This window comes from Belonocnema kinseyi, chromosome 3 (assembly GCF_010883055.1).
Source record: "Belonocnema kinseyi isolate 2016_QV_RU_SX_M_011 chromosome 3, B_treatae_v1, whole genome shotgun sequence".
NCBI lineage: Eukaryota > Metazoa > Arthropoda > Insecta > Hymenoptera > Cynipidae > Belonocnema > Belonocnema kinseyi.
In genome coordinates, this window is record NC_046659.1 from 87486892 (window position 1) to 87511295 (window position 24404).

The 24404-nt window shown below is 31.5% G+C and overlaps 1 protein-coding gene across 1 annotated transcript in view; it reads right to left on the bottom strand.

Annotated features, from left to right (window-relative positions):
- The window catches only part of LOC117169914 (MAM domain-containing glycosylphosphatidylinositol anchor protein 1), a 388199-nt gene that overhangs the window by 197598 nt on the left and 166197 nt on the right, over positions 1–24404 (bottom strand). The window contains exons 3-4 of the mRNA XM_033356424.1: positions 19883–20201; positions 18775–19010 (exon numbers count right to left, since the gene is read on the bottom strand). Coding sequence (XP_033212315.1) covers positions 18775–19010; positions 19883–20201 — 555 coding nt within the window. The remainder of the gene's footprint in view (positions 1–18774; positions 19011–19882; positions 20202–24404) is intronic.

Here is a 24404-nt window from a genome sequence, read left to right on the forward strand (position 1 = left end):
AGAGCGACAATTTATTTCCGATTGACTCAAAAGCAAATCAGTAATCAGTATCATTTTATGGATATTCTATTTTCAGTCCGAGTTTTTTTCTGTTTTAGAAGTCTACTGATTTGAATTAATTATTGGATGAATTTTTAAATAATGAAAGGTCATCAATTAGGTACAATTCTATTTTACGAAAAATTTCAATCTACTTAACATGAAAATTTAGACACAATGCAAATCAAAATTGCGACATTTTTACTTATTTACAGCTAACATGATTTAAATTGAAAGTTTTAAAATTGTATTACTATTGTTAAATTTATAAAAACTATACATTGTGTACTTTAAAAATACAAAATTTTTAAAGTGTTCGGTTTGAAGACCATTAATTTCAAATATTTTAGGAGTCGCTCAAAAAAAAAGTAACGTTTCATGTCGTATTTCTGTAAGGTTTGAAGAAAAATTAATTAATTTTTCCCCATATACAGCCCAAGTCTAAGATGCGAATTAAAACCTTACTTTCAGTAAATCTTTCTTAAAAATAACCCTTAGAAATGGTAAAACTGTCCATTATTCGGGAGTTATTCAGAATTAAAAAAAAAATTTTGATTAAATTTTTTCGAGAATTATTCATAATTTAACAAAACTTAAAAAATGTTGACTTTTTGTGCAATATCTTTTTAAAGATCTGACACGGGGGGGGGGGGGCAAAGAAAATATGCGGTGCATTACGTGGAGGGGAAGGTTAGAAACTTCAAAAAAATGTTACGTATTTTTGAACGTTCCCTTACAATAAATGGAAAAAAAGAAAAAAACAATTTCAATTTAAAATAATTATATTTATAATATTTATAATAATTTGATTGTTGAACTTATAAGGTTTAAAGCATGATCTTATTTAATTTTGACAGCTTTTTAATTTGAGCTACTTAATTTTGAACATTTAATGTTCAAACTATGAAAATAAACGCTCTACTTTCAATTTGCTAAAAAGTTAATGTTGAAGAATAACTCGATTTTAAATTTATCGAAAACTGAAATTTTTATTTTTAACACGTTTAGATTAAAAATTGTACAATTATAAGTGTCTAAAAGGCATTATTCTTCCACGTAGGATACATATAAAATTAAAATTATTTATCAAGTCTCTTATTTTTGAAGAACTTACATTTTATATAGTTCACTTTGAATGTGAAAAATTAATAACATTTAGAGCTTTCATAACGATAGTTTAATTATTAATGCTCACAATTTAAGATGATTGAATTTTGGCATCTTCCTGATTCTTGTGGCTAAATTCTAAAAATATAATTTTAAAATTTGATTACATTTCTAAATGTTTGTAGAAAAACACCGATACTAATGAGCATTGATCTAATTAATTTTTTTAAAGTAATCTCAAAGTTCGCTACAAAAATAAAATTCGTAATTGTGACATTTGTTCTACAAAATAAAATTTCCTACATGCAAGCTTCTTTGGTTACATTTTTTTATGAATGAAAAATATTATGTATCCCTCTAATACCTTACAGCAGAAAAGTTTGAAATATACAATTTTTTGAATATCCCTGATGCATTCTTATTATATTCGATTTGTTTTCATTAATATTGTTAGCAATGCTAAAAAATTGAAAGAAGATTGAAAATATCATTAACTCAAGCCTAACCTTTGAAATTCCTATCATACTCACACATATTGATTCTAAAATTTAATCAGTTTTATGATTGGTAGAGTGGAGACTTCATACTTTCATTATATTAAATTTTCCTTATGGTCTATTAAAAAAGTAATCCATTTACCAACAATATATTTAGCCCCAGTATCATTTTTTAATATTTAACTATAAAATTTGAAACTAGAATTAATTAAAATCGTTTACGACTCGATAATTGTTTCAAGTAGCGTAGAGTACTTTAACTGAGCTACCTTAGTTGCTTCTCCCCTAAACCTTCTCAAGTCTTGTCATAGTTGCACCCTCGCCCACAAGCTAACGAGGTACCTCATGAGAACCCAACGAGTGCGAAACGGAATTACTTATCTTGCGAGCCTCTTAATGTGCACTTTGATGCACTCCTGTACGTGCCACTTATAGGTCTAATGTCTAAATAGTAAAGCCTGAAGCCCCCAAAAATTCCTAGTTTAAATTAAATAAGAAAAGCCAAAATTCTGGATAACTACTTCTGTTGCGTCTCTTCTTAATAATGATATTTTTATTTCAAATAACTCAATAGATTTTTGTAAAGAAAACATTTTTTAAACAAATGACAATATTGGACGATTAATAAATTATTTCAAAATTGAAAATATCAGAATAATAGAATAATAGTAATAATTACTTGTGAATTTCAAATTTTTCATGAAAACTAGTGCTTTTTTCTTTCTTAAAACATGACGGATAATAAAATAAAAATTTCTAACATTATAGAAAACTTTTTTCTTCCAAGACCTGATTGTTAGTACGATAAGTACCTTATAAGGATTTTATGGGATTTCCAAACATTTCGTCTAATTTTAAATAATTTTATCATCTTTTAGGAGATTTAAAAATATTTCCAAAAGTATCAAGGGATTCCAAGAGATTTCCAAGGATTTCCATCAGTTTCAATGGAATTTCAAGTGATTTTGAAGGTATAAATGGAATTCTTTACCTTTCACATTATATCTTTCTATTAAATCTTTTTTCAGAAAAATATAATTTAAAAATAAAAAACAATTCAATGATTCGCTTTTTTAATAATTTAAAAAAATAAGATGCCTGATCAGTTTTTTCTATCAAAATTAGTACGAGTATTATCGCAGATAATAAGAGTGCGACAGGTAAAGTTAGAAGCAAAAAACTCAGCAGTCAGCATGAACACTGAAAGATATTTTCGTGTTGATAAATATATGAGTTTTTAGATTGATTGAAACATTTAAAAAAGTTAGGCAGTGATTTGTTATTTAGTGACTTAAAGCATTATAAAATATTCAAAATAATCATACAACAGTTCCAAATTTCGAACAGCCATTTCGTTAAATATTCAGTTCTTTTTAAATTTATTTCGGAATTTTAAAGATCTAGTGAACACCCAAAATAATAAAAATAGAAAACTAAACCATCTCCATTATTTAAAACAAATAACGGAACTAAACAATGCATGACTTTGTTTGTGTTTCACTGACTAATAAAACAAACGACAGGGACGTAAAATCGGAACAGTATCGGCTGCGTATTGCGAAAAAATGCTATTTTCAGTTTAAACCATAAAAAAAATTACTTTTGAGACACCAAATTGTTAAATTCGAAGAATGCTAAATAAGAATGAAAACATTTTCATTTAGAAAAATTATGCTAAAAGGTCTACAAAAAAGAACACTTTTAAGCAAAGGAATATGGTCAAGCAGAAAGAAGAAATTAAAATGTGGACAAAGACAATCTTTCATTAAAAACTAGATTTAAAAAACGTAGTAATGCGCAGTAAGGATTTTTATTAACTTATATGTTCGAAAAGAACCTACATTTTTTTACATTTTATACTTAAGACAATCAATTCTGTATTTTCTTGTCACCTGAACAAGTAAAAAAAGATAATTGAATTAATAGCTCTTTTTCATTCATTGCGATAATTTACTTAAATGAATAGCCTAAAGGCTGTATTATATTATTATTATTATATTAACACAAAACAAGAAGAATAATGGCGAGTAGAGAGACAGTTATCTAGTTTTGAATTGCTACCCTTCATTTTAGGTTATTTTTTAGAAATGTATCACAAAGTGGGCAACTGGAGTGTACAGATCTTTAGACCAGTTAACTATGCTGTAACCAAAGAGACTCTAACTTAGGTAATTATGTTAGTTCACATTGCATCATCATAACACCCTTTGATTGCAACTAGTGTAGGCACTTGAATGGAACTTGACAAGGAGTTCCAATTCTGATATGAATTTTCGCCAATAACGAGAAATATCTCCAGTATCCTCCAGTATTCTCCAGTATACTCAATTACAGTTAGAAATGGAAATTTACCATCTTTTGTTTAATATTATAGTACAATGATATTTCGCGTTTAGAAACACTATTAGATTATTCAAATTTCCGTTATACTGTGTCATAACTTCATACGTCATCAGCTCAGACTGATTCATTCTGCAAATACGCCAGGCACTTCATGGTGAACTGACATGTGAAATAGCTTGATATCCTCCGAGACAGCTTTGAATTTTTCAAGGCTAGTAAGAAAGAACGGGAAATTCTTTTAAAATGCAAATTCGCTCTGAAAAAGGCATACGTAGAAGTTGTTTCTTTACAGAAGAAAAATGCAGAGATTTTTAAGAGAAAAGTGGAATTTGAGTGAGCTGCAGAATTAGATAATACTTAAGAGAGATCTCATATTTTCAGCATTGAAAAAGGGAATGTGGGTTTTAAAAATTCGCATGAACTGTATATGATATATCTACCTTATTTATACCGCTTTTAAATAATAAATTCAGGATTTGAGTTTTGGTTTCTGTGTATAGCTCAAGTTCGTTGAGGAGATCTTGAGCTTATATGCTCTTAGTGAATCCGCGTGTTGGAACTATTGGGAATTGCATATATGATCATTTGCGGATTGGGCGAGATTGACGAGCGTCTACGGCTAGGCAGATGGAGTGTCAGATGTGCAGATAAATCGATGGACTAATGAACAAACGGTGTTTGGCTTTTTTGAAAGCGTGTTGAAATCCTCTCGATTTCACCGGCTCTCTAACAGGAAAAAAAGGTTTCATTAAAATTGATGATAGCTCGATTTTTGTAGTGTACTCTGACATAAAAGGAAGAAATGAAGCCTTCACGAGTTTCGCCTAATTTTAGGTCCTGCCACATTAATTTAACTCGACAATTGAAAACTTGTCATTTACGTAAAACTGTTTACCGGAATCTTTTATGGTTCATAAAATCTATTATTTATCTGTTTTTAAGAAACCCTTGCAAAGCTGGGTTTTCACGGTTCTTATTGAAGAATAGGTCATGGGTTCTAGTGACAAAATTAAAGACGAAAAAATGCTTTCTCATTCATGATTGTAAATAATCACTGATATATTCCAAAATTCAATCGTTTTAATGAGGTGAAATGGCAAGAATCATTCTAATCATTGGAAAAAAAATGATCGAAACGATATATATATATATATAGACATATTCGGCTCTTGAAGGGCACAAAAGGTTGATACACAATATCTCTTGACAAATCTACTCCAACAACAAAAGAGACAATTGTTAAAAGTATTTTTTTATATTATGGGAGTGCGCATTAATTTTAAAGTATTTTTTCGTAACATTTCGGGTTTATTAAAAAAAAATTATCATTTGATCATTTAAAGTATTGTCCATTTACTCTTTGTGCCCAACTTTTTCTGAACTACTCTTCAGAAACGCACATAGGCAACGCCGATTGAGCGTAGACCTACTACTTGTGACTGCAAGATCCTTAAGGATGTTTCAAATGACCTCGCCCAAATTTAAATTACAATATAAAACTCAACTAAGCAACAATTTTATATTGTCAGCTTTGTTTTATCCTAATTTTTTCTTCACAATATCTGGGAAAAACTTTTCCTAGTCGTCTTAAATTTTGTACTGAATATTGTAATCAAAAGCTTCAAGACTACTTTCTGCACATATTTATTAATAATTTTATCAATAATCTTTTGCGTTTGAAGAATTAAACAATTTTAATTAATAAGTCTTGCAAAAATTCAAATTGAATTCAAAAGAATTGAAATGAATAAGAAATAATGCTTAAAATCTGAAAATTTGACTATTTTAATAGTGGAATTTGAGTAAATAAGAGGTATTTAGGTGAAATAAAAAGCATTTGATAAAATTGATAAAATGCAAGTAAAATTAAAATAATTACAATTCCATTAAAAACAATTTAAAATATGAAAAAATTATTTGAATTTAGAAAATTCGAAATATGTTCAGAAAAATATAAAGGAAATAAAAATAATTTTTATGAAATACATAAGAATTCAAGGTGACCTTAAAAGGCTTCATTATGAATTACACAAAAGCTAAAAAGAAAATTCGAATCCACTAGATTGAGTAGAATTGAGTAAATTTATCAGAATTTAAGTGAATTTAAAGGAATCTAAGAGAATTCCAAACAATTCTAAACAATTCAAAAGAATTCGAAAGAGTTCAAGATGAGTTACTAAGAATTCAGGGTAAATTCGAAATTAATGACTTATATATTGAAAAATCTTTTCAAATCTTTGAAATAATTCTTATAAAATCGTTTCATATCTTTCGAAATTCTAGGACATTTTTTACAACCAGACGAAAACTTTCAACTGCCTTAAAACCAATGATATCTTTGAAAATTTCTTAAAATTCGTTAAATGTCTTGAAAGTATCTCCAAATGTTTTAAAATGTCCTCTGGCTTTTTAAAACCGTTTGAAGTTCCTTTAAATTATTGAAATAATTCAATATTTCTTAAAAACCTTTTAAAATTCCCTGCAATACTTCAAGTCCTTAGAAATCTGCTAAAATCCCTTTAAACTTTTTAAAGATTTTCAAAATCCCTTGGAATTCTTTTAAATAGCAAGTGTCTACGTGTAACGAAATTCCGGTACAAACAAGGGTGTGTTTAGACAGACATCCGTTTATTCATACACAAATTTTTGTACATATAGCTCTTTTTCCAGCTGCCCCTATTCGCACCGACAAAATTCGATAATTTGTAACGAAATTAGGGTACCCGTACCCACGGCCTTTAAATACTATTGTTTCAATCCTTTGAAGTTACTGCAAATTATTTGGAAGATATATATCTACGACCTCCATATAAATTTAAATTCTCTGAAATTATTTCGAAATTTTTGAAACTATAATTGAAAATTTTTAGGAATATTTGAAATCTCATAAAGTCTTTTAAAAAAATTACTCATCTTTGACAATGCTTTTAAATATTTGAAATTACTGAAATATTATGAATGCGTTCTTTGAAATATTAAAATATTCTAAAAATATTTCTTAAAATCCTGGAAAATTTAGTATTATATCTAAGAGCATTTAAAATCCACTTGAAAATTCTGCAATCCTCAGAAATTTACTAAAATTCCTGAGAAACATTCAAAATATCTTAAAACTCTATAGACCCTATGAAATCGTGCAATATGTTTTAAAATTATAGTAAATTCTTTAGGCTCCTATGAAAATTTGACTAAATCCAATAGATCATTCAAATCCTTAGAAATTACTACAAAATTTTGAAATCTCTTAAAAATGCCATAGAATTTCTTAAAATAGCCTAAGATTCTTCGCACCCTTTGAAATCTTCTTAAATCAGTTGAAATCCTTTATAAACCCTTAAAAATTTGTAAGGCTCTTTCAAATTCCTTGGAGGTGTTAAAAATACCCTAAAATATTTCAAATCCTTTCAAATACTTTTAGAATAGTAGATCGTATTGAAAGTCATATAAATCATATCATATAAATATATAAATATATATATAATATATAATATATATGATCATATAAATCTTCTGAAATTCCTACAAATTATTTAATTCAGTCACATAGATTTCAGGAAATTTTTTGAAATGCCTTCTTTCTCCTTACTTTTCCTACATTTCCACCTCTTCTTTTCCTTCATGTTCCACACTTCTCCTTATTTCCTCTCACGCTCCCTGTTATCCCTCTCATCATTAATAAAAGTTATCATTACAGACAATATCTGGCTTTCGATTTTTTTTTACAATCCCTGATTTCTATCTTAATCCTATCTTTACCTAAACAACAAAATTTCCTGACTTTTCTCTGATTTCCAGGTCTTCTCTGACCTACGGCCATCCTATGAAGAGTTTCATGCAATTCAACATGCAGCATTGATCGAAGTCGGCAATTGAAAGTTTGTCATTCATGCGAAGAGAAAAAGAAAAAAGTAAAACAGGAGAGATTGAAAGAAAGAAAAGTGTTGTTGGTGGCAGAGAGGCTTGAAACAGGGAGATTTTAGCCTCGAGCAGCGGATAGGCAGCTAGAGCGATGGATGAGATGCTAACGAGGCGACGATCGAGTATTGCACCGACAGACCCTGCCAGCTCGGGCGTAAAATGGTTTTCCTTTAGTACTCAAGCCGATAGAGCTTTCCTGGTCCCAGGGCACGAGCTGCATGCTGATACAGCTCGGATTAAATCGTACAGTCTAACAGCTCGAATTCCTTCATTTCCTGAACACACATGAACATGGTCAGAACTATTTTCTTTTTTCTCCCATTTTTTTCTATTTTTTCGATTCACATCGAGAGTGCTAGATCCTTAGTGCGGGTATTAGAGTGGGCACGTTAAATCGATTGAAAGGTTTAGCAGTAACGGAAGGCGTTACTCTTCTCCTTCTACCAGCGCAATTGCATACTCGCTCTCTTTTTACAAAGAAATACTCCTGAAAGATGTGCGGAAAAAGAGTGATGAGATCGATTCAACTTCCTCTTTACTTCATTGATCGAGGTCGCATGTCCGAAGAAGAAAGATTAACTAGCATGTGCAGCTGTATTCGTTTAAATGTGTGGGTTTATGAAAAAGAAGAGAAGAATGAAGAAGAGTTTCAGATTAAGTCAGAATGTAAGTCAGTCGTTGCGAAAAGAGAGCCAAAGAAATTGTTCCCATAAATTCATTTTAGACTTTATCTGCTTCGTAGATAATTAGCATCTTAATAGGCTTTTAAATTGTATCAATGAATGAAGTAATTTGCAGGAGAGAGAATATTAATTAATTTTGAGATTTCAATCTTGAAGTTATTTAGAGTCTTCAGAGCTCAAAATACTCTCAAAGGAGGGGAAATATTTCGATTTTTCACAAAAATAGGAAATAATAGGAGAATTCATTATTGTTTATAAAATCCAGACGGGTATCATGTTTTTAGGATTTCAGGCTGAAATATATTACATTTTCAATAAAATAGTAGAATTTTCAATCAAAAAAGATTAATTAATTTGCAACAGAATACATACATTTTAAACTAAAAAATATCAATTTTCAAACAAAAAAGGAATAGTTAAACTTTTGGTGAAAAAAAATCATTTTCAAAACAAACCAATTTTTTAAAATAAAAATCAGTTGAATTCAACCAAAAAAGATAAATTTCCAACCCAAAAATCCGAATTTTTTACACAACTGTATAATTTATAACCAAAGAATATAAATTTTCGACACAAAAGTTAATTGTCCATCAAATAGTTAAATTTGTATCAGTTAAATCCTCAACTAAAATAAAAAAATACTTTAAGCGAACAATTGCATTTTTAACCAAAGGAGATTAATTTTTGAACCAATAAAAAAATTTGCAATTTAAAAAGATTTCTTAGTCAAGGAAGAAAAAATTATCAACCAAATTGCGGAATTTTAAAGACAAGAGGGAAATTTTCTATAAAACTGTTGAGTTTTTAAGCCAAAAATATGAATTTTCAACAAAAAGGTAAATTTCCAATAAAGCAACTGAATTTGAAATAAAATAATTAAATTATCAACTAAAACAGATGAATTTTGAACAAAAAAAATTATAACCAAAAGGACGAATCTTCAAAAAAAAGATTAAAGTTTCTACGAAAAAGGGTAACTTTTTAACAGAATAATCAACTTTTCAACCAAATAATACAATTTTTACACGAAAAGGTGACTTTTCCACAAATGATATAACAGTATACATTGCAATTAAGAATATTCAATTCTCAAAGAAATATTAATTTTAACTTTTGGGTAAATTTATTTTTTTATTTTTTTATTTTGTGGGTTGAAATTAGAATAATTTCTTAAAACCCAGAAAAATGTAAAGTTTCTTAGAAACAAGGTAAAAAAAATAAAACTTGGAAGAAGCATAAAAAAGGGGAATAAGTTAAAGAGTGTGAAGTCTCTATTTATCAGATTGCTGCTGAATTTAAACTTCGAAACGATAGAAAATTTCGAGTAACTTCCACAACACTGTCAGCATTCGTGTTATTTATTTAAGTAATTTAAGAGAGTTCCACGAACGTAGGAGTTTTCACGTTTGTCTGTAATTACAGAAAGTACGTGAAGAATGTATGGTCGTTCGCAGTTTTGGAGACGAAATGAAAAAGATTCCGACACTTCGTTTCGCATTTCGGTCTAGAGCTACTCTCGGATGATAGAGGGGTTTCCACTTTTTACCAACTCGAGGTTACTTCCTTCTCGATCTTATCCTCTCACAACTCATGCTTCACGTCTTCTGCGTCCCATTTCAATGGCTCAGGGTTGGACCAGCCAAGTTATTCAAGTAGCTGTATTTGCTCTACCCTTCAATGTACGCAAAAAACCAACGAATAACGTCACGTACCACGAGTTTGAGGTGAAATTCTTTAAACAGAATAGTAGCAGTTGTGGTAGCAGTAGGGCACAGTGGTTTACTCAAAACACAAACCTGCGTATACCCTTTTTGAGTGACAAGAATGAAAACAAGAAAATCCAGAGTGACCGCAAAACTTAATTTTCAACGTTCCTTGACTTTGCTTTGTCCAAACGACAAGGTTCCGTCTCGGAAAAACCAAATAAAAAGTTATTGAAACAAGGCGGTAATGATGCCCATGCAATTGATTTGACTACGGTAAATAGCGAAAACCGATTAAAAATACTGAAAAGATTAGTAAACATGAAACTGACCTCACACGTTTAGTGAGTTCCTTTAGTACCGTCTATGGCAGAAGCGCGGTCGATACGTCGCGTCGATCAATCAATTTCAAGTTCAAATTTCAAGTCTCTTTTTTTTCAGTGACAAGGTTCTATCTCGGAGGAACCAAGTAAAAAGAAGCTAAAAAAGTTTACGACGCTGACTTTTCCAATACAGTTTATCCGACCACGGTTAATAGGGAAAATCGATTAAAAATACACAGATTTGCAAGCATGAAACTTACCTCAAACGTTTAGCGAGGTCATTTAGTACCGTCTGTGGCAGTCGCGCGTTCGATACGTCGCGTCGATCAATCAATTTCAAATTTAAATTTCCTAATGACAAGGTTCTATCTCTAAAAAAACAAATTAAAATATGCACCAAAGTTAACAATGCTCATTTTTTTCTACAATTAAACTGAGCATAGTTAATACCGAAAGCTGGTTAAAAATAATGAAAAGATTTGTAAACATTAAACTGAGCTCACACGTTTAGTAAGTTCCTTTAAGGCTATCTATTGCCGTCGCACGGTCGATACGCCGCGTCGATAATCACGATTATGACATATATATTTTTCATCCGGGTCAATAAATTGTTATATGCTGCATTCCCTGAAATTTTAGTTTTATTTGAAATAAAGAAAGTTTTCTGTTAAGATCTCTTTCCATTATGCATATTCTATATGCCTTTTCTGAAAATTAAGCATAGTTTCCGACAGTCTTTATTAATAATTAATATTCCTTTATTTCTTTTCGATTTGCGACTGAAAATTTGAAAACTATTATAGAAAAATTATTTATGTGGTGGAACTTATTTTTAGGTTTTTTCTTGGTTTTACCACATTTTTATCGTAAGTTATTTTTAAACCTCTAAAAGCAATGGAAAATTTAAAAATTACTTACACCCCTTTCCGAAAATCATCATGCATTGTAATAATTTTCAAGATTAATTGAAGATTAGAAATATATTTTTTAATACAGAATTCAGTACAAAAAAATGTAATGGCCCCTTTTTCCGTATTTAGTTTCAATGTTAATAAAATACTACTTGGACCCCTTTTTCATAAACATATCGTGTTTTAAATTTAAACTTATAAATTGTTGATCATTCTTGGCGCTGCAACAGTATAATTGAATTGAAAAAAGTGAACTATTCAAACCAAAAAATTGACTAATTAACTAATTGACTAAAAGTGACTGATTCCTAAAGAATTTTCAAAATTTCAAAAGAATTTGATGAAATTCATCAGTATTACAGGGGAATTTTGAAAAATTCTGCCTAAGATAATAATAATTTTAAATAATTCAAGTTATATCCAAAAGAATTTAAATAATCAGATTTTTTAAATCGAAAAATGTTCATTGACTTAAGTAAAATTGGAATAAATTTTGAGACATTTTCGGAAAAGTAACACAATTTGATTAATTTCATAAAAATTCATGGTGAATGCAATACAAAATCAACTAAATTAAAAACAATTAAGAATATGAAAAAGTCATCGGATTCAATAATTTTGAAAATAGTTTAGAAAAATGCAAAGGAATTGAAAAAAAAAATATAATGAAATACACTATGAACTCACTGAGAATTTAAGATAATTCAGGATGAATTGAACGAAGTGTAAAAAAGTCAAATAAAATCCCTAGAATTAAGTTTATCTATAAGAACTCTAGTGACTTCTATACATTCAAAACAATTTCAAAGAATGCAGAAATATTTATAAGAATTTAAGATGAAATAATAAGAATTAAGGGTGAATTCCAAATGAATTTGAATATATTACCAAAAATATTGTAAAATCTCTTCAAATCATTAAAACTGAGAAATCACTCACATCTTATGAATTAATTCTTTAAAACTAATTAAAACATTATAAAATCCCGTGAAATAACATGAAATCTAATAGTATGTCAATAAATCCTAGAAAATGTATCAAAATACTTTAAGCTTTTAAAATCACTTGAAATCATTGAAATACTTTAAAGTCTAAAGAAATGCCTTATAATCCTTTAAAATAGTTTAAAAACCTTATAGTTCCTATAAAATCGTTCAGTATTTTCCAAATAATCAAGAAAATTCTTTAAAACTTCATGAAAAATTGTTCAAGTTCCTTAAAATCATCCCTATAATTGGTGTTGACGTAAATAATTGTACCAAAATGACACGAAAATACTTAACTTTAAATAATTTTCTGTTATTAACACAAAATGTCTAAACAAAATTTTACATTATGCACTACTGTGATATAGGATAATTTAATCAATCCACGAATTCAAAGCAAATTGTTAGCAAGTAGCGCTTTGTGCGCTGGGCGATACTAATGAATTGAAAGTTAACCTCGACTTCAAACCACTAGCAGCTTTTTGCGAACCCTGGTAGTCGTATGACCTGAATTTCTATTGGCAATCAGTCTAATAGATAAAACTTAAAACTACAGAATTGTCACAGTTAATTTTCATCAAATTTTCTTTCGAAAACTTAAAACTGATATTTCAAGCTTCGATATTGCGTTCAGTGTCAACAGGGCCTAAATTGATTAGAAGAATTTCGCCACCTGTGAAGGTAATTATTAAATAACAAAACAACTATTATATATTTTTAATTATGAGCGTTCATCTTATTATTAATACTTATTCATTCAACTTATTTTTGCCTGAAAGTATTCACCGGATACGGAAAACGGATGTTAAATCTTTTAAACTACTTTAACTCTGAATATCGATGTTTATTTGGGTCAATCAGTAGATTTTCGTACGTACCAAGCGACATAGGTAAATATTATAAATATTTATGCTAATATGCTAAAATCGAGATTGAAATCGTTAGATCCGTAGTATTTTGGTAATTTTACTGACATAAATGTTGAAATGCAAGTGATTGTCTTGGAGTTATATCATGAAAATTTAGTTTCTGGATATAACCAAAGTCTTGACTACTCTCTGAAGAACTGTGGCTGTTATTCGCTATGGATGTATACATTTATGAAGCAGCTAATAATGAGTATAAGGTAGAAAATTTTTACGTTAATCAATTCTTCAAATATTAATAAGTGATGTTTTAGTGGAGTTTCTCTTGTTTTTATATAAATTTCTGAACAAGGATTTGTCATTTGCATTACTGGTTCCTTATGTTCCATTTACATGTTCTATACATGAACACCTTCACTACCTGCTGATTTGCAGAATTTGCAAACTCAGCTATTATCATTGCGCCCGTGAATTCAAATTTTCATATATTAGAGTTGGTCAAAGTGATGCAGAGGCGACTGCAATGTTGCATAATGTTTCAATTTCTGCTCACCGTGACTCTAAATCGTATGCGCATGCAGATAGCCAAAATTCAAATGTCTTTGTCAGCTCCACATCTCGACCAATCGTGACTAACTATTCAGACGCACAGCGCGACGTCAAATGAACGTTCTGAATCCCGTGGTAATGCAGTTCTGTGCATATTAATTCGCGTCACCTGGACTATGTACACCAACCTATGAATATTCATTAAGCAAATATTTTTAAGTATACGGGTGCCAGTATTGTTAGCGAAATATTGGTTGGACACTGATTATTGAATAAAATCATCATAACAGACGATTCAGACTCGCGGGAGAAGATATAATTAAACATTATCCTTCTATATATTTATATAGGTTTGCTTATACTATTTATAAATAAACTCAAGTTGAATGCCATGCATTAAGCAATTACTGGAATCTTGAAGCACTAAGCGTTTCTGTGGCCAATGGCTGTTCATCCCGCATTGACAGGGACATTAGTGAGATGGCGTAAATTAGCGCGTCAAAGCCCGGTCCTTCTACCTATGCGGACAGTAATTATTGACGCGAACTGACCATTGGCCACTAACTGCCCATTGATTAGCCAAAGGCCTCCCTATAATTAATGGAAGAGTCATGTCAATAAGTGCTCTTGACCCCACATTCCCGTCCGTTGCGTGCGCAATACTTTTTCCAGTTTTAGCCCTCAAAATTAAGAGCCTTAGCTCGGGGAAATGAAGTTAAAGAAGTCGATTTTACCCAATTTTGTAGAGAAAGTGAATGGTTTGTCTGCAAAAATGTCCAATCCGTAAAATACCTTGTACCTTTCCTATTAGTTAGTGCCTTTTTTTGCCTGTCGCCGTCGCGCCGTCAATACGTCGCGTCGATCAATTAATTTCAAATTCAAATTTCAAGTAGCTTTTTCTGATCAATATCAATTTAAAAGAAAAAGTTTTTTATCAGCAGACAATCACAAAATTAAACACTGTCAACTATACTAATTGATTAATAATTTTTGTATAATAATATAAATAAATTATAGTAATAAAAGTTATAGACTTATATTATTGCCATCTAACATGTTGATAGGTTTCCAACAAGCTACAAAACGACTCATACAGACTCAGTACAGAAGACTTTATATTATTTTGTAACAAAATTAAAAAAACAACTTGAGAGGCCAAATCATCTCTCAGCAAGGGTTTCTCCATAGATTTAGGCGAAGAGTCCGTGGTTGATAATAATGAATGCATAAATCACTGAAAAATCCATTCTTTTCAAACTTGCCAAAATGTTCTTTTCAGTAAAGTAGCAAATGCATAAAAGGATAAGGTTCTAACACACACGAAAAATTGCTTTAACTGGGAGAATTCTCTGACTTTGGCCTTTTTGCCAGAAGACCGTTTATCTACTCTAAAAATCTTTAGTAAAATCAGTCTCTTAACTTCATTTCCTCCGGCCAAGAGCTTTAATATACATACTTTCTTAAACCACGCTCCTGATATCTTGAAATCAAGATAGAACTCCAATTAGAGTCTTAGAGGAGCTTCTTGCTGAATACTCCGCTAATTCTCATAATCTAGAAAGTCTTCAAATACGAACTTGATGTTAAATACTTCTGCTTTAAGTCTTTGGCGATAGTCCGATAAGACGAAAAGGAAGAGAGAGATGTGGTTTCGAGTGTAATAAGATTGTGAAAGAAGGAAGAACAGAATAAAGAACAAATGGATAAAGAAGGGAAATAAGAGAGGGCAAAGTCTTGCAAGCTGCTTTTGTCGCATTTTTCCAAGTGATCGTCGATCGTTTCGTTTCCATTGGTTGATCGAAAAGAATGGAGTCTTGGCGATGATGGCGGCTTGAAGACACCGTGCCAGATGGTGAAGATGCGAAAATTCCTCCTGACTCTCCATCTGTTAGCGGACCGATCAAAAGTGGAGTGGCTAGTCAATAACCTCGAGCTTCCGGACTCTGATGCACTCGAAGGGCTGTCATTCGAACGAAAAGCTCTTCTGGTTTTACGACGTCATCCTCCAAGTGCATTGAACACCTCTGCACAAGACAATATACTTGTGGTTCTCGTTGAAATCAGCAAGCTTAGAACAGTCACATCCTTTCAGAACCACTCACAAATGTTCGTAAATTATTCCTTACTCTTTTCTTCAAGAGTCGACTTTATCAAGTCCAAAAAGAAGCTTTATTATTTGAAATACTGATTCAAATAAATAAATAAAAAAGAGATAGAAAAACTGCAGCAAAATTCAGAAATCTTGGTAAGTATAGAATTGATTGTCAGAACAGGACAGAGTGGAGGAACATTGTTTACAAAAAAATTTTCACGAAGAATTTCATGTGAGCGATAGAAGCCTGAAACGAATGAACTTGTTTACTCAAGGACCCGAGAAGAGAACTCTGCTCAGTGGATGTGGTTAAAACAAGAGTATGTGGAATTTCCTATGGGGTTATCTGCCAGTTTGTGTGTTTTTATGTGAACTGTAATACACGATGACTTTTTCAAGTTCTACACCTGGAGTGATTGCTTGAGAGATTGATCAGAGACCTGTGTTGGAGCGATCGCGTGGCATACTGTGCTGTTTAAATAAGTAATACGTGAATTTAGAGCGATCTAAGATGTATGCCTTCTCCTATACATCCCCCTTGTTTACTCTTATCATATTAATTTCTTAATACCCGAAAGAATAACGAGAATGATAGAAAAAATTATTTTTTTAAACTGAAAATTCATATTTCGTAGAAACGTGTTCTTTTTTGGTAGAAAATTAATTTTTTTAATTGCAAGGTCTGCTTTTACATTTTTGGTTAAAAATTCATCTCGTTCGGTCAATAATTGATTTATTTTGTTGAATAATCATCTTTCTTGGTCAAAAATTCAAATGCTTTGTTGAGCATTCGTCTTTTTGTATAGAAAGTTCGACCCTGTGAATTACTGTGAATTGAAACGTCTAATATTGTATTTTTGATTCAGAATTCATCTCTTCTGCTTGGGGATTTAAATAATGAGTTTCACATTCAATTACTTTGTTAAAAGTCATATTTTTTGTTGTATTTTCAACTACTTGGTTGAACAACTTACTATTTAGTTGAAGATTCATTATTTTTGGTAGAAGTATAATGTTCTTTTCTGAAAGTTCAAGTATTTGATTGAAAATAAACTTTTTTGTGAAAACTCATATTTTCGGGAGAAACATAAAACTATTTATTTAAAAAAGTTTGTCCTTTTGACTTAAAAATTTAACTTTCTTTACCAAATAATCTTTTCAGGTTCAAAAGTCAAATGATTTCTTTACAAATTTAAAAATATATTTCGACTGTAAATCTTAAGAATATGGTACCTACATTGATTTTATTAAAAGGAATTTATTCCCCTATAATTCGTACATTTTCGTAAAAAATGCATCTATTTTCTCTGTTCTAACAGCACCTTGGGTACAGAAATTTGGAAATAGTTATATTCGTCAAACCTCTTACGTGGAAAGATCGATTTGGAATATGGCCATAATAATCTTAGCATAATACGGAATTGTTTCGTATAAAATGGACATTGCTTTAATCATGAATTGAGGAAAGTCCAAAGACAGATTTCCAGAATAGTAGCAGAAGATCTGGAGACCTTTAATTTAAGCAGGAGGAAATAGCGGTCATCGCAGGAAATGGCTCTCCTTCCTTTCGATCTAACCTCGGCAATATTGTCGAGCGGAAAATAACGAGGAGGACCGAGTCTGAAAATTGTAATCGGTTGCTTAGTGTCGATAGTGAGGCGATTAGGTGATCGTTATCACTAGTGCAGAACCGCCTATCTGATCCTCGAGAGTATTAACTAATGTGGGTTTTCCGGTTGCTTGCGAACCAATAACAGTGTCATTAAGACTCAGTTTACACTTTCCGATTGCTGGAAAACGATAAGCAGGACCACAAACGTCTAAAAAAATACAACAAGATTTTGATCACTCAAAAAGTAGAAACCCTTGTCTCATTGAGTGACACATTTCGTGTTATTTTTTGTAGATAGATCTAAAAGAAAAGATAAAATCTGGAAAATAAAACCCAGTTTTGGTGATCATACCGAAGGTAGAATCAGATAATGATTTTCTACTTTTAGAAGAAAAAATTGCAAAATTTTATTCAAAGACTTTTAGTTAACAATGAAATTTAACCAATTTGTGACTCAATGCGAATTTATATACGAAAAACTTTGTTGATTTAAAGAATAATACGGTACTCCATCTAATATATGTGTTCGCGTCGTCGAGACCCGTCGAATAACCTTTTGATAAACCTACCATGACATCTTATGATCTGACAGTAGAGGGTTCTCATTCTAAAAAGATCAATTTTCAACTAAGGATGGACCTTTAAACAAACAAAACAATAACTTTCAAAAAAGTCGTGCAACGAACTCAACGCGAAATTGACTAGTTACATTTTCAGCTAGAAAATTGATTTTTATATAAAAGAAAATGAATTTTCAAGAAAAAACTCAAACCTTCAAACAAATAGCAAAATAAATTTTGAACACAAAAATATAGTTTCTTGAACAAAAATATAATAGGAAAATTTTCAATCAAAAATAATTAACTTTCAATAATAAATCATTTGAATTTCTTGTTGCGTTCTCATAATTCAGTTCGCACTTGAGCGAAAAAACGAGAAAAAGGGGAAATTTCTTGAAAATATGATGAAAATGGTAAATACTTTAAAAAGGAGGAAAAAGAAGAAAACAGGAACAAAAAATTGTTTTTCATATTTATATTTTTCATGCTTTATGTCATAAAACTGCAAAAAAGCTTGTTTGTTAAGGTATATGTATACTATCTTTGCTCTGGAAGACGTTCATGTTTTATGGAAAATTAACTCACCAAGTACCACAAGCTTCACCGGTCTGCCTGTAAGTGTTTTCCCCTCCTCGTTTTTGAGAGTACAGCTCCAGATTCCATCATCCTCGAGTCTGACGTTGTCGATATGCAAGGCAGCGGTTGAAGAGTCTCCTATATATCTATGGCCCGTACCACTCATTTCCGTCCTTGTGTCGATTGTGATCATGTCCACAGGATTATCATCATGAAGCCAAGTTGCAGGTTCTATTCTGTAACTTCTGACACAAAAAAAGAGGTCTACAACACCAATATAATTCAATGAGTTTAATTTTTTAATGTTAGATATTAAATGGTGTCGACTAATAGCCTATTATTTTTCGAGAAACGAGAAAAAAAACCTTCATCAGCCCACATTTGAACCAGGAACAACACTATACATGAGTGGAGCGTCAACCGATTCGGTGACAGCCTTGACGACAGAAGTTGAAAATTAGCTAAAAAATACTTTTGAAACTTGTCATTTATGAAATAAAAATAACAATGGTTGAAAACATTCAAAACCATGTTTAGCATGAATTTAAGATAAAACTTCTATTTTGCATTTTTTGGGAGAATTTTCCACACATAATATAATGGAGTTGGCGTAGGGTCAAATTAAAAGTATTCAGGTGGAAATGATTCCTTGAAAATTACTTAAGAGGTGACTAACCTTGAACTTGCAAAACGTTAATAACAGGTTATTTTTTTCTTTTTTTCAAACACCAGGCTCTTCCCATTTGAAACCCCATGTCAATTACAGAAGCCCGGAGGTTTTATTGAAAGAGCATTTCTTTTTTCCGAAAACCAACATAAATGATCACCTGTTGATCACCAAACATCGAAAGTAGAATTTTAACGTGTATAAATTTAGACTACCCTAAAATACACATGGATTATTTTAGAATGTTCCACTAATTTTGTTTATCTATAGACAAGCCATTGTAGTCAACACCAAAAATCTTTAGAGCTTAAGTTACATATTGCTTTCTAAGTCCATGAACTAATGTCAGTGAATAGGCACATGCTCTCTATTGTAGAATATCAGCGAATATAGTTAGGTGAACAAAATAATCTCTCATTGAGATGTTGAAAACAAGCAATGACACAGTACCTGGCCCCAGGCTGTAGAAGTTTTGAGTAGTTCCCTTCGAGTTCGCATGGCAAAATAACTTTGCTGTGTGGTTTCACAACCAGCTCGATAGGGGACCTGGAAGACGTCGCCGAGACAAGGTATGGCACGTCGCTTGTGGTTGGCGAAATCGTCGTCCATGACTCTTCATTAGGGGCTAAAAGTGCCGCGGGCTGTGCTACGTCATCTGCTACTGGCGTCAAGGTCGAGGTGCTCGTTGTGGTGCTCGTTGTCTTTCTACTTCGCCTACTCCCTTCCTGCTTCCCTCGAAGGGCAAAAAGACCGGCTTCATTCACTGACCCTGAAAACAAAATTAATATTTTTCATTATTATTATAACATTAAGCCAAATCCCTTTCGGGGTGAGTGCCAGTAAAGGATTGAAATTTGAATTTGAAATCGATTGATCGACGCGATTATTCGACCGCGCTATGGAGACAGACAGTACTAACGGCACGAACTAAACGTGCGAGGTTAGTGTCATGTGTACAAATCTGTTCAGTATTCTTAATAGGATATCGATTATTATAATGTGATTATTATTGCAGTTTCGATGGGAGCCAGTGTCATTTTCACAGATTGCAGTTACCCCAATGGTACCATGTGATGATTGTTTAACTTGGTTTTTTTTAATTATACATAATTTTTTATTATTAAATATAAAGTATTCATATTAAAGTATTAGGACAAATACTTTTGGCGTAAGTGTCAGTAAAGAATTGAAATGCGAATTTGAAATCGATTGATCGACACGATGATACGACCGCGCTTCGGAGACATACAGTACTAACGGCACGATCTAAACTTGTGAGGTTAGTGCCATGTTTACAAATATTTTCAGCTTTATTCGGATATCGGTTATTATACTGTAATTATTATTGCAGCTCTACTGGGAGCCAGTGTCGTTTTCATAGATGGAAATTCCTCCCAGTGAGACCCTACGGTTGTTGTTTAACTTTTTTTTTAATTATATATATAATGTTTTGTTATTAACTATAAAGTATCCATCTCACAGCACTAAGCTAAATCCCTTTTAGGGTAAGCGTAAGTATTGGATTTGTAGAAGAGGCGAAAGAGCTCACATCAATCTCGAAGTCGCGTGTTGCTTATTAAAACATTATACTCATCCCACTCCAAATCAAATCCATAATCCCATATCCATACTTTTTACCCCAGCCACATCCACTAAAGGAAGTTTTCGTAGAAGGCATACAAGTTTTGCTTGATGTAGATCTTTTCATGCAAGCTCTTGTCTTATTATGGCTCTTTATAACTTCCGATTTATACTATCATTATATTATTATATTAATAATAAAAAATATGTACATTTTTTAGGGTATTCGAGAATAAAAAAGTAGTAAAGGAAAAATTTTTAAATGATCTTGAAAAACGTACGCTTCGTTCACAATTCTAAGCGCGCCAAACTTTTCCAATCTTTAAATTAATTATGCAGAGTTGAGTACAACTTTGGCAAAAATATTAAATTTCTCGAAATTCCATAGGCTTGGGCGGGTAAATAGGTAGGAATTTAGCCCATTAGGTAGGAATTTAGGATATTAGGCTACTCACTATGAACTCTCAGGTTGCTGCGCGGGAAATGTTTAGAAAATTCTTAGAGGAACTCTTGGAAATATCTCAGCGATCTAGCATTCATAAGAAATCTTCAGTTAAGTTTGGGCAGAGGTGCGGTAGTGCGAAGCATTCTGAAATACGCTCGTGGAACGAACAGTCGATTGAATACAAAAGCCGCCGGGCTTAGCCAAGTCTGTAGAATCCAACATGAGTTCTGATCGCGAGCAAAGTCGAACAAATCTAATACTTTATCACAAATTATAAGAAAGTAACAAAAATAGTAATTATAAAGATGAGAAAAAAGTAAAGAGGGCCTGAATTGAGTGTAAGCTTAATGTAATTAGTGATCTCCAAATTAGCTTTTTTACCTTTATTTGCTATAGGATGATGGACATTAAGTACTGTATACGCACCCTCGTTCCAATTTACATCTGCTTTTTGCTATACAAATTTATGTTTGTATGGATGATAAAAATTAAGACAATAAAAATAGCTTTTTCAAAGAGAATTTTCTCAGTCATTTCTGCATGATATGAACTGCATTCTACATGTAATATTCTTTTCTGCAAGGTGCAGAAATAAAATTTCAATAAAACGCTGTTTCATTCGATAACTAAGGTGTCATATAAAGGATATTCCATCCTTCGTGCGAAAATGTATTTTTTCTACAGGTTTTTTTTAAATAGACAAGTTTAGGGACAAAACATTCAGGAATAGAAAGGTTGTAGTAAGTAGGATTAATTTTAACTTTGGAAAAATGTTAGAAAATGTGTAATCGGTTCTGAATTTGAAGGTCGTAGGGTTCAATATTTTTGTATACTTTTTTGCATACGTTATCTACATAATTATATCTCGAAGCTCACAGAGCAGGTTTTTCGACAAAATGTTTGTATTTTGATTAATAATCAAAAACGGAAGAACAGTACCAGCAATGCTCAGTGTTAGTTGTCTGCATTTTTTCTGCGTATAATCCTAATATATAATCTATAGTATAAACATTTTTTTGAAAAATCGGCTCCCTATGCTTCGAGATATGATAATTTAAATAACGAATGCAAGAAATTGTGTTATTAATTGCAGAAGATAATATTTTTTTACGTTTTACAGGAAGAAATTGTTGGAACAACTACATTTTGTTTTAAAAAGTACTTATTATCCTAAAGAAAATATATTACGCTCTTAGTATGTCTATTGTGTCATTAATTGCAAAAAATAACATTTTATACTTCTTACGACTTACTAGGGAAACAATTATTTAAATAAATTTTAATTGTTTAAACAAGCCAAAGTTATTTTTAAATATTTTTGTAACCCTTCACTTATAGATTAAAAATGATTTACTTTGAAGACATTAAAAAAACACCGTCTTTAGCGTGAATTTGATAGAAAACTACATTGTAAATGCACATAAATTATTTATTGCCTAAAGATGTCCATTATTGCTGCAAGTATTAACCTATTTTCATTAATCTTTCTTCACTTTCTTGTAATCTTATAAATTAATTAATTCTTCTAATTAAAATTAAATTAATTCATGATTTCATAATATCAGTTTTTCTAAGCGGCCATAATCTCATAAAAAGGCAAGGGTCATTCGTTTTTCGGCTAATTCGAATTTTTCCGGGGTGTCTGCGACTGGCGTTGGACAAGGGTATACAGGCACGCGGAAAAAGCACAGTTAACACTGAGCGTCACTGCTATTTTTCTTTATTTTTGATTATTGCACAAAATATAAACATTTCATCTAAAAACAGGCTCTGTGTGCTTCCAGATATATTATTATCTAGATGACGTATGCAAAAAATTAAACAAGAATATTCCATCGTGCGACCTTACAATCCAGAACCAATTACACATTTTGATGCCTAATAGTTTTAAAAAAACTATATTTAATATCGACGAAGGAAGGTCCAACAGTGTTATATCAAGAATTTAAAATTGTGAAGCTAAAAGATAGAAAAAGATTGTTTACTCTTTATTTTGCACTCTACTCACGGACAGACAGAACCATTTCATTTAATAATTTAATGCAATGTAGAGTGCTGCCCAAACTTCTTTTAAATTATTCATGATATCGACAACCTACATTTAGAACAAAAAATGTTCAGAATATAGACGTCAGAATCACTTCATTCTTTATATGTAACACAAACTGACAGGAAGTAGAATTTCCGCAACTGTTTTAATAAAGGAACTTTATAGCATGTTTTATGAGGTTTAATCGAGTTATTTAGCTTAATAGTATAATATAATCAAGTACTGTATAGATGGATAGATAGAAGATGGTAAATATTCCCGGCGCTAAGACTTGATTAAGTTAGCGAAGCCTCGGAATTCGATAAAGTTTGCGACAACACTGAATCCCTCCTCAACTCGTCCTCGCCCTTACTCTCGACACTTCCTATCCAGACGCCATTTTGAGCATCTCGAGGCTCGTTCGCCGAAAACTGCCTGTCCTACCACTCGGTAGACCAAGACTTGGCGGAAAACTAATTACAGCCCCGATGAGCCGCGAATAGCTCGAAGTAGCAAACCCACCGTCGTGTCCTCCAAGAAGGTCTAACGATGCTGGAATAGGGCGAATTAACTAACAACACACTGTTCATTATCTCTAACACGTAATAATTTTGAAACATTTTTTGTTTATCTTTTCTTAAATTTTATAAGTATTGTTGTGAAACAATCAAAACATTGCCATTCATGAAGGAAGACAAGCAGTAGTGCGAAAAATCCTAGTAATCTCCAACTTGAGCTCACATCGCCATCCAGTGTTCGCCGGCTGAAGAATGACAAGTTTAAATGTTACAAATATACGATTTTAGTTTTCAATTTAAATTATAAGGAAAAATCATAGGTGATTATTCAAAAATTGTTTTTTTTTTCAATTAAGTTCTTCAACTTTTTTAAACATATTTTCTTACTTCACCTATGTT